We start from the raw sequence: 21,116 nt of genomic DNA on the forward strand, positions 1-21,116 counted from the left end.
AAACAAGACTTACTAAGTTTAAGAGCTGAATTGGATTATCAAAATCCGAATTGAATTACTTCTCCAATCTTTCTTTTTTTTCTTAGACATTGTATTTTGGTTATCAAACATGTTTAAACTTATTAAAATTTAAATCTATTAAACTTAAGTGATGAATTGGGTTATCAAATAGGATCTATTAAACTTAAGTGTTGAATTATGTTATCAAACAGACCTTAAAACTTTAATAGTTATCCGAATTGAATTGATTCACCAATCTTTCTTTTTTTGTTTTTAAATTTTTTCTGAACCACTTAATTAATTAAGACGTTGTATTTTTTTTTTATCAAATACGTCCTTGTTTAATAATCCAACGTAGCATTTAAAGTTAATGGATTCAGATTTTAACATGTTTAAACGTGTTTGACAATGAAAAATTAAACATATGAATTAATTAAGTGGTACCGAGTTTTGTAGGCAAAATTTACTCCCAAAAATAAGTGATAAACTATTCATTTCTCACTTAATGTGATATACACTCAAATTGTAGCAGATTTAGTATTTAACAATTTAATAACTTAATAGATTCAGATTTCAGATTTCAGTTTTATCAAACGCACCCTAAGTGTTAAATTAGGTTATCAAATATAATTCATTAAATTTAAATGCTGAATTAGATTATCAAACAGATCTCTAAACTATACTCCATTCGTTCCATTTCTTTAGTTACGTTTGGGGAATCCAACTTTTTAACAATAGTGGTTTGATTGTGATGTTTGTGATTCTCTTTCCAATTTTACTCTCATAAATTTAAAATTTAAATTTGAATGGTAACATACATATGATTAGAAAGAAGGGTTATATTGAAAAAATAGACTAAAAGATGCTTTGATTTTTTCAACATAACAAATGTTTTGGGATATCTCAAAAATGAAAAGTATGACACTTTCAATGAAATGGATGGAGTAATAATTATCCAAATTGAATTGCTTTTCTAATCTTTCCTCTTTTTTTTTTCCCAGCAGGGAAGGGATAGGGGGAATGGTAGGGAATTTGAATCCAATGCCTCTAGTACAGGGGATTTGATTGCAAAATTCTCCAATCAAAGCGGCTTGTTCCATCAAGATGAAGAGGAGGAGTTGGAGACCATCCATTTCTTATGCTGGGAGGTATTTCTTAGCATTTCTGTCCAAGTCGACTTCCTCTTTAGTTGCCCTTTCTTCTTGTTAATTAATACCCAAACAAAACCACACCAATATCATAAAGGAAATTCCTAAGTTGCCCTTCTCCATTTCCCACGGTGGCTGTGCAACACAAATAAGGCAACTGGTATATGAATTATTGAGCAGTGCATATATTTTCTGAAATCAAACTAAAAATTTGAATGATAGAATGAAGGGCTAAAAAAAGAAAGGAAAGAAAACAACCAACTGAAATTAGCCCTCAAACAGATTAGTTCAAACAAGTGAAATTCTAGATTCAACATAACTTTCCTATTGAAATATTTTCCTTGCCATATTTGTTATCTTTTTCGGCCAGTTGTCTATTCCCTACTGGATTTTTTTGTATAAATAACTGACAAAAAAAATGAACTAACTGCTTAAAACTTCATAACTACATTGGCCAACGAGTTCCATTTTAACCAAACAAGATTGACTAGAAAGGTTCTGACTAAAAGATATACAAACTTAAACCTCCCGTCTCCGAACTTGCTTTTATCAATAATCTCTTTTGAACTCTGAAGTATCTCTAGGATTTCATGAAATCTGGAAAAGGAATTAATGGGAAAATTCTGATTGAAGGAAGTAGCTGAAAAAGTTTCAACAGCTTAGGAATGTAAGGATAAAACTCAATATATGTGCACAAAAGTCCCATCAATCGAACAAGATCAGAAAGGTGCTGAAGAGTTCAACAGAAATGCAAAACAGGACGAAGAAGTTTGATGATCATTGACAGTTTTGCTTCTGTTGAATTAACAACCTTTTATTACTACACAAATTGAAACAAGCTCGAACTCCAGACTTTGGCTTTACATCAGTAACCTTTACATCAGTAACTCGCTTCTGAAGTATCTTCAGTGCTTTGGCTCTTTAAACTGAAATCTCTAAATGTTGTAGAATAGTTTACTCATCATGCATTAGAATCTCAACATTCCTGCAGCTAATTTTACATATTTGAGGCAGCTTTGGTATCTGACAATTATGGGGAATGATTTCTTGAGCATTTTGTGGATTGAAGCTCTGGAAACATTTCAGGTAGTGCAGGGCCATCCAGCAATGATGAAACATGATCAGCTAAGAATCGGTATGAAGAACTTGGAGGATGAGGATTGTTGGTTGAAGATAGCTTCACTCCACCTGGCCCGTAGGATTAGAGAAACAGAATAACACTCATCCGCAAAATATCCAAGGAAACTGTTCATGCAACTTACCAAGGTAAAAACATTTTACTGTTCACTAGAATTCTCTCATCAGATTCAACCATGAGCATCATTTCCTCAAACTGTTGTTTACATAAATTATTCAGCTTGTGGATGAACTCTACCAGGTAGCTCTACAAAACGACTTAATTAAATTTATACTGTTGACGCGAGCAATTTAAGGAGCAAAATCTGCTGTCAAATTTGGCAGATTGTGTAAATATTTCGTTTCCTTATTTGTAATTAATTGTCTTATGTTTAGGCTGTAATATAGGATCTTGATGTACCCCAATTAGTATATATATAGGCTGTAATAGCTTAAAAATATATAAAAAATATGAGAACGATTCTCCATCATCTTTTCTACATGGTATCAGAGCAATACCTAACGTAGAAACATATTTTTTTTTACTCTGTAACTATGAATGAAACAAACCCCTCCTCTTCTATTATTCCCCATGAATCTCGAATCATTGTCCAAGACAATACTCCTTTTCCATCTGGAATCATCTTAGATGATACGAATTTTCCGTTATGGTCACAGCTTATGGAGATGCGTATTGGAGCTCGAAACAAATCTGGATTCCTTACAGGGACAACTCTGAAACCTGCTGCAGATGACAAGCAATTGGAAGCCTGGCTTATTGATAATAACCGGGTTAAGAGTTGGCTTATTGACTCTATGAGTCCACTCTTGATGCAGCGATTCATCCGTCTTCAAACCGCCAAAGAAATATGGGAAGCAGTTGCAAAGACGTTCTATGACGGCTCGGATGAAACACAACTCTTTGAACTGAATCGGAAATCATTTACTACTCATCAAAGTGGTAGACCCTTATCTGTATACTACAATGAACTGATTGGCATATTTCAGGAAATTGATGCTCGTGTTCAAACACAAGAAAATAATGCTGCTGTAATCATATCGCTGCACAAACATATGACTCGACTTCGAGTTCATATTTTTTTGACTGGCCTTGACCTAGAATTCAATCAAGCTCGAAGTGAAATTTTGAGAAAAGATTCACCTCTGGATCTTGAGTCATGCTATGCATATGTTCGCAAGGATCACAACCAGAGACAAACTATAGAGGAGCCTAAAGTTCAATCAGATGGCATGGTTCACTTGACTGCCCACACACGCCCTGCAAATGCCCAACAAACTAAAGGAAAAAAATCTGGCACTAAAGGAAACAACTATACTTGCACTCATTGTGGTGAAGAGGGACATTCCCAACAACGGTGCTATGAAATTATTGGGTATCCTGAATGGTGGGATATTACAAAGAAACCTCGAAAGAAAATTGGACAAGCTGTCGTTACTACCACAACAGATGAGGAAGTGATTGCATCTACTTCAAACACAGCTTCAGCACATGTTGCCAAGGCTGGTAATCCAGGTCTGCCCAAAACTAATCTTACTATGAATGATACATGGATTATTGATACAGGTGCTACTGACCACATGACAAACGATTCTACCCATCTTTCCTCTATTCATTCTTCAACTCAACCTCACATACTCACTGCTAATGGAGGAGTTGCACCCATTACTGGCGAAGGATTAGTACATGTGTCAAATTCCATTAATCTTGATACTGTGCTTGTAGTCCCTTCTCTTTCGTCCAAACTTTTATCTGTTAGCAAAATCACAAAAGCCTTGAATTGTACTGTACATTTTTGGCCTGATAAATGTCTTTTTCAGGACATTGCAACACAACGGACTCTTGGCTATGGTATTAGACATGGGAATTTGTACTATCTTGATTTGGTCACTACAAACAATCAGATACCTGGTCAAGCAAATAAGATCGAAGGGAGTCAAGGAAACAAAGATATGGCATGGTTGTGGCACCATCGTCTTGGTCATCTATCACTTAATTATCTTCACAAATTGAAATCAAGTTTGTTTTTACATACAAATTCTAAGTTTCATTGTGACATTTGTGAAATGGCAAAGAGCCATCGAATTCCTTATCTACCTAGTTATAATAAGAGTACTACACCTTTTATGACTATCCACTCTGATGTTTGGGGACCTGCTCAAGTTCCTTCTTTGTCTGGTGCTCGTTATTTTGTGACATTTATTGATGAGTGTACTCGTATGAGTTGGATCTCTCTCCTAAGAAACAAGGGAGATGTTTGTTCTGTTTTTCAGGATCTATATAAAATGGTGGCTTCTCAGTATCAATGTCGAATTCAAGCTCTTCAATCTGATAATGGTGGGGAGTATATAAATTCTGATCTAGAGTTTTTTTGTCAAGAAAATGGCATTCGACACCAAACCTCATGTACTGGTACACCGCAACAAAATGGTTTGGCAGAACGAAAGAATCGCCAAATACTTGAGGTTGTTCGCGCATCCTTGTTTGGAATGAACGTGCCTCGAGAGTATTGGGGCGAAGCTGTTCGCTCTGCTGCATACCTTATCAATCGGACTCCATCACGAGTCATTGATTTCAAAACTCCATATCAAAAACTCCATGAACTTGTCCAAGCACCAATTGGTTCAAATCTGGAACCACGTGTGTTTGGTTGTACTGCATATGTCCACCAGGTTACAGGCAAGCTAGATCTACGTGCTATCCGCTGCATATTTGTTGGATACGCAGATTTCAAAAAAGGATATCGACGCTATGATCCTAATAAAAACAAAATGTATGTAACTCGAGATGTTATATTCCACGAAGATCTTCCTTTTTTCGGTGGTCATGAGTGCTCTCTTCAGGGGGAGACAACACTTGATTTAGGTGAAGACAACACTCATGAGGTTTTTCAGGAACAAGCACAAATTGAAACTGAACCAGATGTTGATTTGTTGAATAATACACATCCTGAGATTGTTGGTGGCTCTCATGAGAATCAAGATAGTACAATTTTCCAAGGCACACCAACAGCCATAGAAACTCCGAATATGTCTCCTCAGGTAACATCATTACCTTCATCCCCTGTAATACATGAGTCAAGTCCTCTTAAAGCTGAACCAAGATATCCAATTAGGATAAACAGAGGGATTCCAAAAAATCAGTATGACGCTGATTTTAAAGCTAAGACTAAATATCCCATTAACAATTATACCTCTTCTCATCGTTTGTCAAAATCTCATGCACTTGTTGTAACTCAATTATCCCCTGTATCTATTCCAAGTAATGTGCAGGAAGCATTGATGGATTCAAAATGGAAGAAAGCTATGAATGATGAAATGGAAACCTTGCAGAAAAATCATACATGGGAGCTTGTATCGCTGTCCGGTGGGAAAAGAACAGTAGGATGCAGGTGAATTTTTACAGTTAAACTCAATCCCAATGGAGTCATAGACCGGTACAAGGCAAGACTTGTTGCTAAAGGGTATATGCAGAAGTACGGAATTGATTATGGGGATACATTTGCTCCTGTAGCAAAAATAAATACCATACGAGTACTTATTTCCATAGCAGCTAATCAAGAATGGCCACTGCGACAGTTTGACGTTAAAAATGCTTTTCTCAATGGAACTCTGAATGAAGAAATATACATGAATCCTCCTCCGGGCATAAACTGTGGTGGCAAAGTATGCAAGCTAAGAAGGGCCTTATACGGATTGAAGCAATCCCCTCGAGTATGGTTTGGATGGCTCTCAACTTTCATGATGAAGAATGGATATAAACAAAGTGATGCAGATCATACACTTTTCATCAAGCAAGTTTTTAAAAAGGTGACTGCTCTTATTGTGTATGTTGATGATATGGTTGTCACAGGAAATGACTCAAATGAGATAGCTGCCCTCCAAAAAAGCCTTGCGACTGAGTTTGAACTTAAAGATCTTGGGCACCTGAAATATTTCTTAGGCATTGAAGTTGCAAGATCGAGCAACGGAATCTCTCTTTGCCAACGAAAGTATGTGCTGGATTTACTAGCAGAAACTGGTATGCTGGACTGTAAACCCATTGAAACCCCTATTGAGATGAATCACAAGTTAGCCATTCAACAAGACCAAACTCCAACCAATAAGGAGAGGTACCAAAGATTAGTTGGGAGACTAATATACTTATCGCATACGCGTCCTGACATTGCATATGCTGTGAGCATTGTAAGTCAATTCATGCATGCACCAAGTGAAGATCATATAGAGGCTGTTTACCGGATCTTGCGATACCTAAAATCTTCTCCAGGAAAAGGATTATTTTTTGCTAAAAAAGGAGATCTAGAAATCAAAGGGTATACAGATACAGATTGGGCTGGAAGTCAAACTGATCGAAAGTCTACATCAGGGTATTTCACATTTGTTGGAAGCAATCTGGTAACATGGCAAAGCAAGAAACAAAAGGTTGTAGCAAGATCAAGTGCAGAGACAGAATTTCGTGGAATGGCACAAGGTATCTGTGAATTGCTATGGATAAAACGCATTGTACAAGATCTCGGTATATGTCTGTCAAAACCTATGATGTTATTATGTGATAACAAGGCGTCCATAGCAATTGCAAATAATCCTGTTCAGCATGACAGAACCAAACATGTGGAAGTTGATCGACACTTCATCAAAGATCATCTTGACAAGGGTACAATTAGTCTTCCGTTTGTCACATCAAAAGATCAACTAGCAGATGTTCTAACAAAGGCTGTATCTGGAAACGAGTTTCAAAGCTCACTTAACAAGTTGGGAATGATAGACATATATTCACCAACTTGAGGGGGAGTGTTGACGCGAGCAATTTAAGGAGCAAAATCTGCTGTCAAATTTGGCAGATTGTGTAAATATTTCGTTTCCTTATTTGTAATTAATTGTCTTATGTTTAGGCTGTAATATAGGATCTTGATGTACCCCAATTAGTATATATATAGGCTGTAATAGCTTAAAAATATATAAAAAAATATGAGAACGATTCTCCATCATCTTTTTTACATATACTTCGTCTCATGTTTCTTGAATGGAAAATGATCGGGTGAAATCATTGAAACGACAGCATCTCGGATTTTAATAGGTGGATACAAAAGATTCCAATTTGGTTTACCTTCCACAAAAGGACATTTGGAAAGAGAGAAGGACCATGCTGGAAATTAAAAATCTCATAATAAAACACATTTATCTCAACTTCTGAAAGTATATGGCTTCTGATTTGAGAAGAAAACCTTCCATAAATGAATGTCCTAAGTACTCGAGACAGTGGGAGACAAGAACACCGAATGGTTGAAAAAACCAATTTCATTTAATCTTCAAATTTGTTGGTAATAAGTAATAATGATTAAATTGCTTACCTCTGTTTCCCATGGTGCCCGTACAAGACAAGCAGGCATTTGGAACATGAATTATTGTGCAGTGCATGTATGTTGAAAAAAAAAAGTATTTCTGACATCGAATTTAAAAAAGTAATTGATAGACTGAAGGAAAAAAGTACCTAGATCATAAATTTAGAGCACTCAGACTGGTTAGTATGAAGAGATGAAATTTTAGATTCAACATAAGTTTCACTTTGAATATTGTTCTTTGTCGTGCTTCTTGTCTGTTCCCTAACAGATGTAATTGACTGACTGTATCACACAAATAACTAAAATGGAACTAAGTGCTGAAAACTTCATAAGTTTGCTTACTGGTGGGTGAAGAATACAGCAACACTTCATCCTCAGATAGATGGCAATCTCAGAGATAAATCTTGTTATTGATAATGATCTTGAGCCCCTTCATGCATTCATTACCAATCCTTTTAACTGACTCTTCTGTAGTTAGCCCACAGGATTGCACTTCAATCATTTGCAATGTATTAATATCTGCAAAAGCTAGTGGAACTTCCTCAAGGTCCTTACAGTTTTGCAGGTGTAGTTGCTGGAGATTGGGAAGGTGATCACTTGATGCATTCCACTGGACAATCTTCAGACTGTCTAATTTCAAGTACTTGAGTCCAAGGAACTCCCCTTCCCTCATATCCCACCTTGGACCCTCAAATGCTCTGGAAAGTAATTTGAGGACTTCAAGGTTTGGTAGTTTTCCAATAGCTGAAATATGAGTCCACGGTAGGCGAAAACTTGATAAAGTCAACTTCTTCGAGTTCCAGGGGAGATTAAGTTCACCAGGATTAAGTGCCCGACCAACATAAAGTATCTTCAGTGACTCCAGATGAATTAGAAGGTCTAACACCGGAAACCTGTTGTAATTTGTATAAGCATCCCATGATTCCAGATATATGCATTCAAATTTGCGGAGGTTGGGCATCCTCCTCAATATCATCTTTGCAGCTTTCCCGCGAGCAATTGATGGCAAGGAAAAGGAGACTAAGTTCACCAACTTCAATGAATTTCCAGGCTTGTCATCTTGAAAGTTGAAATCAACATGAGTATTCACATGAATGTGCCTTAACCTCTCCATGGACCATATCGAATCTGGCAATACAACCTTACCTTTCAACCCCTTCACAATGAAAGTTTCTAATTTCCGGAGATTGGATATTGATGGTGGGATGAAGTCTATATCCCCACTAACAGCTAAATATCTCAACTGAACCAATAGTTCAATTCCAGGGGAAAAGGATAAGCCCATGTTGAATGCATTCCAAATCCAATACCCTGAGAAGTTTGAAGTGGCGAGGGATGAATGAGATGTCATAGGGACGTCTAGGATATGGATCAACAGTGGCAAAGAATAGCAGAGAACGGGTGCATGGGCCAGAAGGGTTAGACATAACAAAATGCTTTCTATTTAGACAAATGCAAATTCGATGTCTCTCAAATGTTACAGGCTTTGAAGGATAATGGTCAATAAAATCAGCTCCACAGTCTAATTCATCAAAAGAGGTGAATGGTTCATCATAACCAGTGATTACCTGAAAAAAGTTCTCTTCTTTGGCTTTTAACAAGCAGAAATCATGTATCATGTCATGAAGACGACATGATTTGACCCTTCATTTTGGTCCTTTTTTGGCAACTGCAACCAGGCTTCTACCAATTAAGTCTGTCAAATAATTCTCAGCAAGATTTTCTAAGCTACATACAACAGTTTGCCTTATGAAACCTTCTGCTATCCATAGCCTTATCAGTTTGCTTACTGGAAAATCTTCATCCTCCAGAAATGACCCAAAGTAAAGTAAGCATGCTTTTAGATAATCAGGTAAATGCATGTAGCTCAACTGTAAGATATCCATGCACCGGGTTTGTGGATCATCAATTAACCGTGCGCTTAAACATTCTGCAATGCTTTTCCAAGAAGCCTGTTGCTTTTCTGTTCTTTCTAACAAACCAGCTATTGCAACAATCGAAAAAGGTAATCCACGACAGTTTTAGCAATTTCCATTCCAGCTTTCGACAGTTCACTGGGACAGCCTCCATGGAATATTTTCAGTTGCAACAACTCCCAACTTTCATCATCAGAGAGCAGATGAAGACTATGAGGATAACATTCAAGTTTAATTTCCAAGACCACATCACGAAGGCGACTCGTGATCAAAATTTTGCTTCCAGTTTTTTCATTTGGAAATGATTGTTTCAAAGCATTCCAAACGTGAGTGTCCCACATGTCACCCATAACTATCAAGTACCTCTTTCTCATCAAGTGCTGGCGCAACTTCAAGTCCATATCCTCATCAGCCGTTTGATATACATCATCAGTAAGTTCACCACTGTTGCTTAAAATGTCAACTAGTAACTCCCTCTTTGCATGTTCTTGCGAAACGGAACACCATCCACGGGCATGGAAGTGAAGTGTAACTCTGGGATCGTGTCAGGGTATCAGGTCAATTATTTGAAAAGAAAATATCAACAATTTAATAGAAAACAATATTTAGCATGAACGATGAACAACATACAAGAATTAACGTGATTCGGCTTAATCACCAAGCCTACATCCACGGAGAGAAAAACTTGTTCTTACTATGAGAAAAACACCACAAGATTACAACTTGATTCCCAAGCCCCAACTCTTGTATAACCCTCTCACCCACTAAGAACTCTCTCACTCCGTTCTTGTGTGTCTTTGTAGTATGTCAATCTACCTATTTATAGAGAATATTACTGCCAAAAAAATTAAATAACAATTGGAAACCAATACTATTTCCTAAACTCATATAGAGTAGAAAATAGTATCTAGCTAAATAGGAATTTACTTGACTACTATTTCAAGTAACTAAATCCAATTAGGAAACTAGTTACTTCCCACACCAAATAGGAATCTTGACTAAAAGAAATTAAGTCAATTTCCTAACAAATCTCCACCTTGGCGAATATTTCTTTTAACAAACACAGCAAACCATCCAAAAAAAACTCCATTTGCCTTTTTCCACCAAGTACCTTGGTGTCTAGCTACACACCCGAATCAATATGGTCTTCTTTTCACTTGATTCAATCGACAAATGAACGTGTATAGCTAAACGAGTCCAACATCTAGTTGACTCGCGAGAGGGGCCTCAATTCACCCTCTCCCATAGCAGGATTTTTCCTCTCACCACCATTTGTAATTTGAGAGCATTCTTGGATCCCCTTCCGCTCCCAATCCATTGAGGTATTCAAATGGTAGAAATTACCATACTTCTTCTCCATCAACAAGACCGTCTCGCCATGTGTGATTTTCAAGACTCCACCTGCAGCGGAAAAATGGTAACCCTCGGAGTGTAACTGGCTCAAAGAAATTAGATTCTTTCGTAACTTTGAGACATAAGCCACACCACCTAAAGAACGAATCTCTCCATTCAATATTTTGATTTTCACCACTCCAACACCTTTGACTTGACAAGTAGATCCATCACCAAAGGACATAAAACCTGCCTTCTTTCTTTGGAGAGTATCAAAATATTTTAACCTGGAGCAAATATGTGAAACACATCCAGAATCTAAAATCCAACCATCACGAGAAGAAGTATTATTACCTTTGGAGATTGTGAGAATATCTCCACCCGATGCATATCCAGCAACATTATCATAGTCATTCTCATCATTTTTCTTTCGATGAGGGCAATATCTTTTGATATGGCCAAACTCATGACAACCAAAACACTGGATTCCACCCTTTCTCTTGGCTTTTGAACCACCTGCCTTAGATTCAACGCCAAATTATTTTCCTCTTTTATTCTCACATCGAGCAATTAACGCAGCTTCTTGTGTCACATCCTGGTTTGCCTTCCTTTGTTTTTCATGATCCAACAAAGAAGACTGCACATTCTCGAACTCTAAAGTGTCCTTCCCATACAACAGGGTTGTCACGACACTTTCGTAAGAATTAGAGACTGAGGTAAGAAGTAAAAGGGCCTTATCTTCTTCCTCAATATCTACGCCAACCTTTTGGAGTTGATCCAAACTTCCGTTGAACGTATTCATGTGATCCATGAGGCTGCCACCCTCCACCATCTTTAGTGCATAAAGTTGCCGCTTTAGATGCAACTTATTGGATAAACTTTTAGCTAGATAAAGCTTTTCCAATTTTTTCCAGAGGTCTGCTGCAAATTCTTCCTCATCTATCCCATTATTTATGATGTTGTCCGCCACATAGAGCCGAATCGTACTCGCACACCTTGCGTCCAACTCTTCAAACTCATCATCATTCATGCTCTCTGGTTTCTTGTTCTTTCCACTCAACGCTTTTGCCAAACCTTGTTGAACTAGAACATCTTTCACTCTTCTTTGCCAAAGAGTGAAACTTGTAGTTCCATTAAACGGTTGAATTGGAAACTGTATAGTTCCAAACTACATGGTATACCACCACCTACTCAATTTTAAATAATTAACCAAAACTCCAACGGAGCTCTGATACCACTTGTTAGGGTATCAGGCCAATTATTTGAAAGAGAAAAAACCAACAATTTAATGGAAAACAATATCTAGCATGAACGATGAACAACATACAAGAACTAACGTGGTTCGGCTTAATCACCAAGCCTACATCCACGGAGAGAAAAACTTGTTCTTACTATGAGAAAAACACCACAAGATTACAACTTGATTCCTAAGCCCCAACTCTTGTATAACCCTCTCACCCACTAAGAATTCTCTCACTCCTTTCTTGTGTGTCTTTGTAGTATGCCAATCTGCCTATTTATAGAGAACATTACTGCCAAAAAAACTAAATAACAATTGAAAACCAATACTATTTCCTAAACTCATATAGAGTAGAAAATAGTATCTAGCTAAATAGGAATTTACTTGACTACTACTTCAAGTAACTAAGTCCAATTAAGAAACTAGTTACTTCCCACACCAAATAGGAATCTTGACTAAAAGAAATTAAGCCAATTTTCTAACAGATCGTTGTACAATTTCTTGGCTAGGGTAGTCTTACCGATACCTGGCATGCCAACAATGGAGACAATATCTCGCTGTGGGGATTCTCTGGTCAGTTGATAAATTAAAGTCTCTTCCTCATCTCTGAGAGATACCACCTGCTCACAAGTTCCAGCTTCTGCCATGCTGACTGGTGATTTCATATGGCTAGAATTCTGGGAGACAATGTGGTCTCTGGCATCAGAAGTCTTCTCCTCATAAATTTTAGTGGTCTGCATCTTAATGAGTCTAATCTCTTCGAGAACCTCATCAAGCCACAATACATGCTGCCAATGGCTACCAATTCCAACCTCAATCGTGTCAATGATAAATTCAGCCTCATATGCCGCATTTGTAACATCTGTAACGAGATCCATTTGGTCTAGATGCACATTGTCCAGCTTATTGAGGAAAGATCTCAAAAACTCCAAATTGGATAAAATATTTTTAATATGATGCTTCACCAGTGCAATAGATTCTGGGTCATGTTTGAGAAGCTCCTGTAGATTTACTAAGAGATAATCAACAAGCCCAATCCATCAGTCTTGGCGAAATTATGCCTTGGATACTGGGGGCAGCACCCTCTAAGTTCTGACTTGATCATTGCCATCCCTTGTAGCACATCAGAAAAGGAATGATTCATTTTCTCATCCTTCTCCTCTGTTTTTTTGTTGACAAGAAATGAGTAACAGAAAGATATAATTCTCCTAGCATTTGCTTTGACTTGTGTGAAGATCAATTCAACATTCTCATTCATTTTCTCTGGCTGATTAGTGACAAAAGCTGAACACAACCTAAGCCCCTCGAGTAGCATTTCAATTTGATCTTTCTCAAGGCTCATCAAACTTGGATCACTATTCAGTAATTCCATATAAGATGATTCTGCTTTGAATAGCAAAATCTTTAGGAGCAACATAAATAGCGAAATCATTACCTTGTCTTCTGTAATCTTCTTGTCACGAAAGGATTGTTCAAGAGATACTACCTCTTTGGCCACTTCTTCGATGAGCACAGATGTAGGTTCTGGTTTGCCATGTTCTATCGCCTCCTCGGGTTGATCTTTGGAAGATATTCTGAGGCCCTGCACAATCTCGTCAAGGTCTTCAGCTCGGCTCTCTGAAGAAATTGTGCAATTTTTCAGTTGCTGCTTGAGGAAAACCTCTGCCTTGAGAAGAGAAATCTTTGTATGCAACTTGGGAGCTGAAAGACTACCAAGCTGCATACGCCTAGAGAAAGATGCTACTAGGATAAGCACAGCTTTAATTTCTTCCGAAATGCTTTGCCCATCCGGACTTGATTCATCTAGTTCATTGATGACAAAGATTACAAGTTGTTTTAGCTCACCTGAAAGATGATTGGGCTCTCCAACATTGAGGAGACTCCGGAGAAAAGAAATTGCTAAACCATCAGCCAGGCTGCGGTTAATTCTGATGAGTGCTTTCAAGAAGTTGAGATTCAGCTCTAGGATCTCTGGAGTAGTCGGATGAATCTCACACTGCAGATCCAGAAGTTGGATAATCTTACTTTTGGCCAGGGTTGGGTCCCCCTTTCTGTTGATCCAGTAATGAAAAGACTTATTTGCAACGCGTACAGCAAGTGATGCAATATGAGTGTTGAAGCTGGAAATCATTTGATCACTAGGGACGTCAGAGTTCAGCTGACGGAGTGCATCCTTTAAGAAACTTATGAGAGGCAATAAAAGGTCATTTCTGAAGGCCATGATTTGTGCTCTTTGATCATCATCAACTTTCTGATCACCACCCTCGCGTTCAGCTGAAATCTCTTTCAGAATCTCCGAGACAGATACCAGAAACTCGCTGCAAAAGGAATGAGAAAGAAAGGGAAGCTTCTACTCCAATGAGCAGTGCGATAGAAGGTTGAGAGCTTGTCCAATTTCTTGCTTGCAAAGATCAATCTTCCTTTCCCAGTCACGAAACACGTCAATAGTTTCCAGAAGCAAACTCTTTCGCGAAACAAATTTGTCATCGCAAACAATTTCAATCTTCTTGATTATCTCACTGCAAGCTGCCTTAATTGTGGTGAGGAGAGATCCCAAATCTGCCACAACTTTATTTGCATTGCTGTACTTCTGAACATAAATCAGCAGCTGTTTAAGATGGTTCCAGTAAGTTGATTCATACCGCAGACGAGCCAGTTTAAGTTCCAGTGCCTGGTGTTTGTACTTTGAGTCTGAGCTCAACAGTCGCTTCACTCCTGCCAAAACTCCTATATACATATCATCTAGTTTGTCAATCAACTCCTCCATGGCAGAATTAAAGTTATCAGAAGAATCAGAAAGGGATGCCATCTTTGTTGACAACACAACCTCTCTGAAGATCCCTTCAAATCTCAGAGAGCAAGACACAGAGTAACTATTCTGGAGCACTCTATTCTGCAAGGTACTACGGTTGTTTTGCTCAAAAAATATGTTAGCATGAAACCAACATTCAGGTTCAGGAAGAAATCAACGTCAAAGCAGTAGCAATCATGTTTCATGCCAAAGCACTACTAATTTTTTAATATTTCAAAAATTAAGTTTATATCAAAAGTTAAAGGCAAAGGAAATTCCAACTTTTATTCAAAAAAGTTAACTAGGCTGTTAAGTTATTCCAACAAATTTATGCACCTTCAAAAAGTTGATGTTTCCATTAACACGAAAATCAAAGGCAGAAGATACTTGGTTAAATTGGAGTTATTACCTCGTCCCAACAACCATACTAAAAGTAGTACCACTTTGTTATTTAAAGTCCTATTATAGTTTATACTCATGGGATCTATACACTCAGACCAAAATATAAAGTCATTTTCACCATAAACCAAAGTAATCAAGATCAATTGAACTGTTTGTTCCTGCCAAAAGAAAGTCTATTGGATTTTCTTTTAAGATTAATTTTTCTTATATTTACAGTGTATATACTATCAGTACTGAATAAATAATAACTATACAAAATTTAAATTTAAATTTGACTTTCGTATATATATATATTAAATCTAACGGTGATAGTGTATATACTATCCGTATATATAAGATTTATTCTTTCTTTTATTAGTTTGTCATCAATTTCTCTTTGATTTTCCCCTTTGGATCAATTATAAAAGTGATAACGCTTTGTCTCATTATTTTTCTCTAGATGAAACACTACTTATGTATGATGGACGAAGAATGTTCTAATAACTGCAAAGTGATACTCGCAATGTTTTACAACCTTATAAATTAAAATTGTGTTAGATCCCAAGGTAATGTCATTAACAATAAAGATTGGTATATGATTGCATATGTATGTATAAACATCTCCTTAGGGCACATTCAGGGTTGAGGAAGCAATCAAATGTGATGCCATTAGCAATCATGTTCTTGCCAAACTACTGCTAATATTTTAATATTTCAAAAAAGTATTTAAAAAGTTTAGTAAGTACCTGGGTAATTTGCTTTTAGAATATACATCTATAGTTCACAAGAATATAGATATGAAATTCAAAATTAAATGTTACTTCAAACTTAAGGTTCTTGTCCTTAGAATTGGAAACTTGGGAAACAGAGCTAGGCATCCATATATATATATATATATTTGGGCAAAAAACCCTAGCGGCCATTAAACTATTGTCAGGATCATGTTTTGACCATCAAACTATTTTTCATCAATAATTAGCCATTGAACAACTTAATCAGTAAACCCATGGCCATTTCGTCAATAATGGTACTTAATTTCTGAAATTAGCATGAAGCAAAGCACAGGGTCAATTTTATCCAACAATTTACAGATCAAATGCCACCACTTTTTGCTGCCGCTGCTCAGTCACACCAGACCCTTGGACCCTGAGCGATGGCAATAAGCCGAAACCCAAGTCCAAGAACCCCAAGAATCGGCTTTCCAACCACAACTCCCGCTGGATTATCAAAGCCAAAGCCCAGTACTTGAGCCAGTTGAGGCGCAACCAGGGATCCCGGGCTCAGACTCCCAAGTGGATTAAGAGGACCCCTGAGCAGATGGTCCAGTACCTGGAAGATGATAGGAATAGCCACTTGTACGGAAAGCACGTTGCTGCTGCCATCAAGAGAGTGAGGAGCCTCTCCGGGAAGCCTGAGGGGTCTTCTAACATGAGGGAAGTGATGGGTTCTTTCGTTGCCAAGCTTACTTTCAGAGAAATGTGTGTGGTGTTGGAGGAGTAGAAGGGTTGGAGACTGTTGGTTTTTGAAGCATAAACAAAGATATCAAAACTATATTGAGAGCTGAAAAAGGAGCTTAATTTTTTCATTCATCAACACCCTATTTATAGTGCTTACAAAGAAACAAACTAAAATAATTTTAGCTAACAATTCTCTAGAAAATCTCAACAAAAACTACTTGATAACATGATCTTCTACCTAGCAAATCTTAGCTAAAATATTTGATCCTAACAATAAGACTTATTCTTCTACCAATTGAATGATTCTGATATCAAACTTAATCTGATAAAATCTGTAGGAAAAGTTGGCATATCTCAACACTCCTCCTTGGCACTCTTACTGCAGATCCCCAACTGTCTTCTTAGGCATTCAAACCTTGTTTTGGACAAGGCTTTCGTAAAAATATCTGTAATTTGATAATCAGTCTTGCAATGAACTAGAACAATTTCTTCGTTCTTTTGAACTTCTCGAAGAAAATAATATTTAATTTTGAAGTGCTTAGTCTTCCCATGAAAACACTGGATTGTTGGAAATAGCTATAGCAGCTTCATTATCAACAAAAATTTGAGTAGCTACTTGTTGAACTGGATTTAGATCAGCTAACAATTTCCTAAGCCATAAGGCTTGATTAACAGCGGCCGTAGCAGCAACATATTCTGCCTCAGCGGTAGATTGAGCTACCACATCTTGCTTCTTAGAATTCCATGAAAAACATCCAGAACCCAGGTTGAACAAGTATCCAGAAGTGCTCCTCATATCATCATATGAACCGGCCCAGTCACTATCTGAATAGCCATGTAACTCCAATTTTTCTGATTTTTTGAAACAAACTCCAAAGTCAGCAGTGCCTTTGACGTACCTGAGTACTCTTTTTGCAGCTTTGAAGTGCAACTCACTTGCACAATGCATAAATCTAGACAGTAAACTTACAGCATACATAATATCAGGCCTTGTTGCTGTAAGATACATCAAACAACCTACAAGACTTCTGTATAGACCTTCATCAACTTTGGCAGTTCCATCATCTTTACTAAGCTTCTCGTTCTCCATCAATGGAGTGCTAATTGATTTGCAACTTTCCATATTAAACTTTTTCAACACATCTCTTGCATATTTGTGCTGACTTATGAAGATTTCTTGTTGAGATTGAATAACCTCCATGCCAAGAAATTAGGACATCTCTCCCAAGTCTGTCATTTCAAAAACTTGCTTCATCTGCTCCTTAAACTGATTTACCAAGATTGGCTTACTTCCTGTGACAAGCAAATCATCAACGTATAGTGCAATAACAATTATATCATCATTGACAATTTTTACATAAAGAGTTGATTCACTCAAACTCTTCTCAAATCCAATCTTCAGAAAATGATCATCAATCCTGCTGTACCAGGCTCTTGGTGCCTGTTTTAGGCCATATAGCGCCTTGTGAAGTAGGTACACCTTGTCTTCTTGACCTTTCACTGCAAATCCTTGAGGTTGCTCCACAAAGATCTCCTCTTCCAAGTAGCCATTTAGAAATGCTGACTTGACGTCAAGTTGATAAACTCTCCAGTCTTTTTGAGCTGCAAGTGCTAGGATCAACCTGATGGTGTCAAATCTTGCTACTGGTACAAATGTATCTGAGAAGTCCACTTCAAATTGTTGAGCATATCCCTTGATGACCAACCTTGCCTTGTGCTTGTTGATGGAACCATCAGCATTTAATTTGGTTCTAAAAACCCACTTTACACCAATGGGTTTCTTGTGAATTGGTCTGTCCACAAGCGCCCAAGTCTGGTTCTTTTCAATCATTCTCAACTCCTCCTTCATTGCCTCGATCCACTTCAAGTCTTTGGCAGCTTCTTCATAATCTGCAGGTTCAAGAACTGCAACATTACATTTGTTATAAATGTCAGAGAGTAATTTGGTACCTCTAATTGGAATATGATCTATTGATTCATCAATATTCTCCTCCTGCAATTCTTTAGATTCTGATACCTTGAAATGTTCAACTTTGAAATTGATCCAGTCCCATGTTGCGTATTCATCAAAATGGATGTCTCTACTAACTATCACTTTTGCAGTCAAAGGTTGATAAACTTTATAACCTTTGGTACTGCTGCAATAGCCAATTAGAATCCCAACTTCTGCCTTTTCGTCAAGCTTGCCTCTCTTTACATCAGGAATATGTATGTAGCAAATGGAGCCGAACGCCTTCAAATTTTGTACTGAAGGTTTATATCCAAACCAAGTTTCAAACGAGGTTCTACCATTCAATAATTTTGTAGACAACCTGTTTAAAAGATACACTGCAGTATTGGCAGCTTCTGCCCAAAACTTATTTGGCAATTTTTTCTCAAACAACAAACACCTGGCCATCTCCATGATTGTCCTGTTCTTTCTTTCACTTACTCCATTTTGTTGTGGAGTGTAAGTGACAGTTAATTGATGTTCAATTCCTGCATCTTCACAAAACTTGTTGAACTGATTAGAAGTATATTATGTTCCATTATCTGACCGAATCACTTTAATCATCTTGCCACTTTGATTTTCAATCCAATTTTTAAACTTCAAAAAAATAGCAGCAACCTCTGATTTTTGTTTCATGAAATAGACCCAACAATATCTACTAAAGTCATCAATGAAAACTATGAAATACCTGCTGCCATTTAATGAAGAAGTTCTCATTGGACCACATACATCTGTATGAACAAGTTGAAGCCCTTCTGAAGCTCTCCAAGATTTGTTGTGAGGAAATGACAATCTTCTTTGTTTTCCCAACTGACAAACTTCACAAACTCCACCTTTATCTTCTATAAAAGGCAAGTCCTGCACAAGACTATTCTTATGCATGTAGTTAAGTGCAAAATAGTGATAGTGGCCCAATCGTTTATGCCATAATTCAAATTGATCCACTAAACTTGGGTATGCACTTGAACTTGCTTTCAACCAATTTAGAGAAAAACTTTTTCCATTCATTTTTATTGAAAAAAGTTCACCTCCATTTTGATCATAAATGACGCAGCTCCTATTTTTGAAGACAACAGAATAATTTTTCTCAAGCAATTGTCCAACACTCAACAGGTTTTGATTAATTTCAGGTACATATAAAACATCATAAATTATTTTAGTACCTGAACCATAATCAATAACCACATTACCTTTGCCTTTCACCCCAATACAATCTCCATTTCCAATTTTAACTTTGGAAATATATGATTTATCCAATTCCTTGAATATGGACTCATCATATGCCATGTGATGAGTACAACCACTATGATAGAATAGTTATTTGGCACATTTTGCAGTGTTATTTCGGCCTAATTTTGGTTATTTACTGTGCTAAGTACTGAGGTCTAACTCATATTTCACATTGGTATGAATTATAGGTGATCGGCATTAAAAATGATCTCGCGGGGAAAATTTCCAGAAGACTTGTCGTCCCAGGGCGTGGCCACGCCTTGGAAGGTGGACGAAACCGAAAGACGGACCGTGGTCCACGTGAACCCGAAGCGGGGGATCAAAACTCCAAAGGGGATAGCTTTTTGAATTGCTCCAGACGTCTCTGGCCTTGATTTTTCTCTGGTGCGGCGGCTATAAAGAAGGGAGGAAGCAGGATTCACACATCATCAAGACCTTAGCTTTAATTCTCCTTTTCTACTTTTTGTCAGACGCTTTCCGTCGTTTCTTTTTGGTTTTTTCTTCGGCAGCAAATTAGATAGCTAGATTGACATTGAATAAAAAACAGTAGCTTTAGTTTTCTCTTTCCCAGGCGCTAGACGTCGCTATCCTCTTCTGACTTTCAACTTTTCCGCTGGACAATTCATTCGTAGCTTTGGCTTTGTAATTGGGACTCCGAAGCAGGGACGAAGGCAGGGCCTTTTCGGTTGTTATTGCAGTTAATTTCCCTTTCCCAATTTCTTGGCAAATAATTGAATGAATTCAATTAAATCACGCGGGATTGAAACGATGAGAAGCGGCTAATTTCCCCCTCTACCCAAAAGGTTGACACAAGGGCGCGGTCCATAATATCTGTGAGATCTAATCAAGCTTTCATTATTTCCTCCAATTTTGTTGCTATTCGTGCGTTTCCTGAATTAATTGTTCATGGGTATTTGATTAATTGAATATCAACGGCCGGGTATTTGATTTAATTTAATAGCCTACTGCCACGTTAATTAAATAGAATCCGTAATTGTTCATTTAATTGACACCCCGTGGCAACCACCATAATTGGTTTTATGATGGGGAAACGCAGGATCTAGCTTAAATAAACCCTCTTAACGCGTTTATTGGTTAGGGTTGGGTTCTTCTAGCTTTAATGCAATTGGGTAATTAAATTCCTACGGTCGTACC

General features: G+C 37.5%; 1 protein-coding gene across 1 annotated transcript; it reads right to left on the minus strand.

Moving 5' to 3' along the window:
- Positions 1-8,015: 8,015 nt before the first annotated feature.
- On the minus strand, positions 8,016-9,510 carry LOC113780725 (putative late blight resistance protein homolog R1B-17). Its single transcript, XM_027326503.1, has 3 exons — positions 9,301-9,510; positions 8,935-9,192; positions 8,016-8,867 (listed from the first exon to the last, which is right to left on the minus strand). Exons 1-3 carry the CDS (start codon positions 9,508-9,510, stop codon positions 8,016-8,018), a joined length of 1,320 nt encoding a protein of 439 aa, XP_027182304.1.
- Between the last annotated feature and the right edge of the window lie 11,606 nt (positions 9,511-21,116).

The sequence above is a fragment of the Coffea eugenioides genome, chromosome 8 (genome assembly GCF_003713205.1).
Source record: "Coffea eugenioides isolate CCC68of chromosome 8, Ceug_1.0, whole genome shotgun sequence".
Classification (NCBI taxonomy): domain Eukaryota; kingdom Viridiplantae; phylum Streptophyta; class Magnoliopsida; order Gentianales; family Rubiaceae; genus Coffea; species Coffea eugenioides.